Raw genomic sequence first — 5,588 nt, forward strand, 5'->3', positions numbered from 1 at the left:
ACATAGTCACCAAGGATTTTTGGGAATTGAGGATTGACTTCGTACCACGGGTCGATTAAAGGAGCGCATTTGCTGTCAGGGTCGCGCTGCGTCTCTTCCTCAGCGGACCGCTCCGAATCGGAACATTCCATCTCCTCGTCCACATCAGGAACGGCGGGAGAATCGGAAGCAATCGCCTTTCCTTTGTGGCGGGAAGAGCCATGGCTTTTCACCGACGACATGGTGAGGAGGCTTAGTCGGAGAAAATGGGTATGGGTGTTTGAAAAGAAGAAGGAGAGTAAGAGACGGAGAGTGTGTGTTCTAGGAGAAGAAAGAGTTTGTGATTAAAGTGCAGAAAGATTCTTCCTTAAATACCCAGGTCATTAATAACAGCACGAAAGAAGGTGACGGGTCAACCATCAGAATGGGATGAAATTAATGAAGCGGCGGCTCTGTTTCGAAAATAACTGCCAAACTAGGAAATTCGAAGAGACAACCTTGTTCGCGACAGGAAGGAAAATATATATATATATATATATATATATGTATAAGAAGGGGTCCACGGCTTAAAAAAGACCCGCGAAAAAGAGTAGAAGAAAAAAGAAGAGAGAATGGCAAAAACTCCTTTTCATTCACATATGAATCGTAGGAACGTTTCATATGTTCAGGGAGCTAAATGTTGAGGGCCATTTGTGGAAGTCCAGGTAGACAGAAAGAAAGCCCAATAATGAAGGCAACAAAGAATTGAAAAAATAGATTGCAAAAACCCATTAGGCCCAAGCGGCAGGAATAATGGATCACAGGCCCAACAAATAAATAAATGGGTCTTGAAGAGGCAAGCAGGCTCAAAGAAGCCAGGAAAGAAAGAAATAGCATCCCATGGGCAGTGTATGAGGTAGAAAAGTGAGAAAGGGTCACCGCAGGCCCAAGGCAATGCAAACTAAGAGAGTAAGGGGTTTATGGCAGGCCCATGAACCCCAAAGATAAGAATAAGGTTATTGGGCCGGAGAAGCCCAATGAAGTTAGTAAAAAGCCTATGGGAGTGTGGAATTAGCAAACGGGCCGAGGAAGCCCAAAGAAAGCAATCGAGCTGTGGATGCCCAAAGGAAGTCCAAAGGAAAGTCCAAAGGGATATAGGAGCCCATAAGTAAAAGCAAAACAGCGCCCATGACAGGCCACTGAAAAAAGGGATAAATGGTTGGCCCAAAAGAGGTCCAGCAGAATTAAGTTATTACGGCAGGAATAACAGTCCAACGTTGCAAGAAATAAAGAAAATCAAGAGTGGACCAAAGAAATGTAAGGCCCATCATCAGACAAAGCCCAACTCTTGAATGGAGTGGGAAACCAAAGAAAAGCCCACATAAAAGGTCAGAAAACACGGACGGAGAGCCTCCAGATCACGGCAGACGCATGAGCAGCAGGCAAACTCTTGGACATATTTGAAAGGAAAGCACGCGCAAGGCCCAGGCACCACCAGCCTGTACCCAACCAATATAGGACGTGGTGGGGCCATGGGCCAGAGGTAAGAGGTAAGGGGGGTATGGTTTGGTGGTGGGGAGAGGGGAAAAGATCTATTTTGCGGCTCCTGCCCAAGTCTTTTTGGGAGGTACGTCCTGCTGGGATGACAGACCACCCAAAAGAGGCAAGTTTGAGGGGGAACCGTTGGGTGCATGCCTTGAGAGTAGAGAGAGAGAGCATCTATACTGTGGCAAGAAAGAAGTGCTACGGTAGACTGAGGAACGAAACAAACCTGCCTCTGTCTGGCAAAGGTGAATGTCGCACAGACCTGGTGGTCGGCAAGTACGCCCAGACTAGACAAAGGCGGTTAAGGGGCAAAATGGTAAAACCTTGGTCACGGCAGGCACTATAAAAGGGCCCTTGCCGTGCCTTGAAAAGAGGATCGAAAAACAGAGCATTTACGGAGTAAAAAGAAAAACAGAGTAAAAAGAAGAGAAAAAAGATAAGAAAGAAAACAGAGAAGGAAAGAGAGAAAATTTAGGAAGAATGAGAGGTAATACAGTGGGCATGCACCAGTAGATCGGCTTCCCTCTCTCCCCCTTCAAATCTTGCTCTCTTCCAAAACGTAAACAAGGACTCCTTTTTTGGGCAATAACCATTCAGGTCCGACTCCCTCAAAGCCATTAATCCCCACGGCAAGATCCTTTCCTGGGAGATTATTTGCATTGAGAGGAGGCGTTCTCCCCTCTTTGGCTTTGCTTCGGCAGACTAAACTTAAAACCTGATTTATGTTCATTCGATTAGTTCATATTATTTTCTTCACTTTCTCTGTGATTGAAATTATCATGACTGTAATCATGCTTCATAAGTAGGGATTACATAGCCATTTATTTAAATAGTCAGAATACTCTGTTTTGGTTATTATTATTATATCTGCCTGCCGTAACTCATCTGAAACAGTTTTACTTGCCATAAGCTTACTCCTGGCAGACAAGGCATAAGTTTGTGTACAAACCGGCCCAAGTTGAGTTACAATTGGACCGGCCCCAACTCCCTTACTCAGAAACATTCGGGCCCATTACCGCAGGAAGCAGCCCAACCCAACACACCATACACAAAAAAGGCCCCTACAATAGTAAACATTGAATAATAATAATATATGCATAAATAATTTACCAACCAATCCTCATTGGTCAATCTCCCATCAATGAGTTCAGTCCATTGCTTAAGTGTCGCATTCATTTGCGGGTGGCTTCTTGCATAGTCAATACCATGAGATTGGTTGAGCTTTTTATAAGCCTGATGCAACTTGTTGGAGTTAGAACTCAATAATCTTCCACATTTTGTATTTAATGTTTTCGTTACCAAGTTGGAATCTCCTTCTAACTCAAACTGATCCTGTAAAATGAAATGTCTATGTATTATAAAAATATTATTATATGAATTAGTTGAGTTAGACGTTATCAATGTAAATTTACCACGATACTTTGAAGCACCACATCTCTAGTAGCAACATCAACATTTTTCCAATTTTTCACATTGTAAGTGGATAAATTACTTCGCACTTATACGGCAATTTGATTGATTAGCTTGCACACATTCTTCCCAACAGGAGCATTATACTCTGTAGCTATACGTATTGGCAGTTTACCACTTTTTTCAACAAATGTCTGTACTGTTATACCACGAGTAGTTCTGCTAGTAGATCCTATTTAAACATTATTAATGTTAAAAAATTATACATTCCATGTACATTATAGTTAAATTAAGTGAAGTATAATCTCAATACTAAAAACAGGGTGCAGTTGTAATTAAGTATGTTCTATGTAATTACCAGTCGTGTTAGTTAATGCCTCCGCACTAGAAGAACTTTGGGCGGGAGGATTTGCTTCAAGAGGTGTTTCTGTAGATTGGACCACCGGGATAGATGCCTCACCTCGCGAGCATGTAAGTCGTCCTGGTGCCATCTGTAACTAACAAACATACATATAATGGAACAAAAAAGCCATTACAAGTAATGGAACAATAAAGTTATTATCATCTATTGTACCCTATGAAACATCTATTGTACCTTATGGATTACAGAATTAGATGACTCATCATCATTGTCATCGTCACCAATAGGTGGTACATAATCATCATCTACCACAATATTAGTTCTACTTCTTTTCCCTTTTGCACAATTGGACTGAGCAGAATCTTTTAGAGAAGTTGAGATGTGCTTCAATCCCAAAGCATCAATTATCTCTTGGTTTTGCCTCATTCTATACAATCTTGCCATCTCATACCTCGGTATATTATGAGTGTATTTGGCCTTTTTGGGCATTTTTTAAAACTATGTATTGACATGAAAGATAAGTATAATTGCTACTAACTTAACATCAAAGTCCACACCATTATCCATATCAAGCAATTCACAAGTGCAAAATTTGAACACAATTGCTACTAACTCAACACAAAAAATGACCACATCAATATCCATATCAAGTTCAAGATAAATACAAAACATCTCAATAACAATTACTACTAACTTTACATATCATAGTCTACACCACTATCAATATCAAGCAATTCACAAGTGCTAAATTTGAACACAATTACTACTAACTCAACACAACAAATAACCACATCAATATCCATATCAAGTTCATGATAAGTACAAAACAATTGCTACTTAGACAAGCATAAAACTTTAAGACAAACACGCAACATTTAAGACAATTGTTATGAACTCTACATATCATAATCCATATCAAGATCAATATCAGGTATGTCATACTCTTCATTTTGATTAGCATCTCTTGAAGTTCCACTTTTAAGAACAACCTCAGTTTCAACATCACCCATACAATAGTCAATAATATTGTCCTCAACATTAATAGAGATAACATCAACAATTGCTTCTTGTTGGAATGCATCACTATCTTCTGTATTATCATTGGATTCTCCACCCCTGACTTCCAGGACATCAAACACTCCCTTATGTTGGATAGGTTACACAATTTTCCAAGGTTCACCCAATTTGGAATCTTGAAGGTAAAAAACTTGTCTTGCTTGACTAGGAAGTATAAAATGGTCATTTTCATACCACCGACTTGTAACATCAATGCTTATGCAGTGTGCATCAATTCTTATAATTCTCCTTCAACCATTGGTACTAGTATTGTACCATTCACACTGAAACAAAACAACTTTATGGCGAAACATATACTCCAATTCCCAAATTTTGCACACATGACCATAGAAGTCGTGCATTTCTCCCTCATGGTCTCCTTCAGTACATACACCACTGTTTTGGGTTACACGACGATTGTCTAGGTCCCTTGTATGGAACTTTACACCATTGACTATGTAAAGTTGTGATTTACAACTATGTTTTATGTTGGCTTTATTCCATGACAAAAAATATTGTAATTGCTCTAATTTTGTTCATTGTATTTTGTGGGATTTTATTGTATTGGGTTTAGTATTAAGTTGGTGAAGACTCAAGCTTAAATGAAGAATTAGTGGATTTCGTGAGAAGCTCGCGAGAAGTAAGCCGCGAAAGTGCATGTGAGGAGCACATTACTGGAAGCTGAAGAGTCGTGCCAGGCTGTCATTTTCGCGAGTGTCTCGCGGGTAAGGCCTTCCCGCGAGACAATCGCGAAACATTCTGCCTGGAGGATTTTTATGTGTGGATTCCTTACCCTTCACCCATACTATATATACCCTCATTACCCACAAATATAAGAGAGGTCATTCAGAGAGAAAAACCCTAGATAGGTTTTCTACAACACACACACCCATCTTTTTGAGAGAGAGCTACTCATCCTTAGTGAGAATTAATTGTAGCCTCTTCTCCTTCCCTCTCCCATTATCATACCTTGAGAGGAGATTTGTACCCAAACACAATCCACACCTTTTCAAAGTGTAGTGAGTGTTTTTGGTGTTACTGGGAAGCATTGGAAGATGCCAAGGTTGGCGGATGCAACATGGAGCTTGTTGCGGGATCCGGAGAGCTAGACAAGACACAGTTCCGAGAAGCCTTGTTGGAGTAGGAGCTTGGAGGGCTTAGGTACATCAGGTAGATTAGGCTTGGAAGGTCTCTTGCTAACCCATGTATCCCAACTGATTGTCTAGTGAATCGATTTTCGCTTGGAGGGCGGCGGAGA

The 5,588-nt window shown here is 40.6% G+C and overlaps 1 protein-coding gene across 1 annotated transcript; it reads right to left on the reverse strand.

Annotated features, from left to right (window-relative positions):
* Positions 1–3,002: 3,002 nt before the first annotated feature.
* On the reverse strand, positions 3,003–3,841 carry LOC115985692. Its single transcript, XM_031108608.1, has 3 exons — positions 3,509–3,841; positions 3,272–3,404; positions 3,003–3,145 (listed from the first exon to the last, which is right to left on the reverse strand). The coding sequence occupies exons 1-3, from the start codon at positions 3,761–3,763 to the stop codon at positions 3,003–3,005; spliced, it is 531 nt and encodes a 176-aa protein (XP_030964468.1). The 5' UTR covers positions 3,764–3,841.
* Positions 3,842–5,588: the final 1,747 nt, after the last annotated feature.

The sequence above is a fragment of the Quercus lobata genome, chromosome 4, assembly GCF_001633185.2.
Source record: "Quercus lobata isolate SW786 chromosome 4, ValleyOak3.0 Primary Assembly, whole genome shotgun sequence".
NCBI classification, from domain to species: domain Eukaryota; kingdom Viridiplantae; phylum Streptophyta; class Magnoliopsida; order Fagales; family Fagaceae; genus Quercus; species Quercus lobata.

Coding starts and splice junctions, on each gene's coding strand:
- LOC115985692 (XM_031108608.1), bottom strand. CDS start 3,763: ATGCCCAAAAAGGCCAAATACACTCATAATATACCGAGGTATGAGATG. Junction 3,405..3,508: donor CTAATTCTGTAATCCATAAG/GTACAATAGATG, acceptor TGTTAGTTACAG/ATGGCACCAGGACGACTTAC. Junction 3,146..3,271: donor GGCATTAACTAACACGACTG/GTAATTACATAG, acceptor ATGTTTAAATAG/GATCTACTAGCAGAACTACT.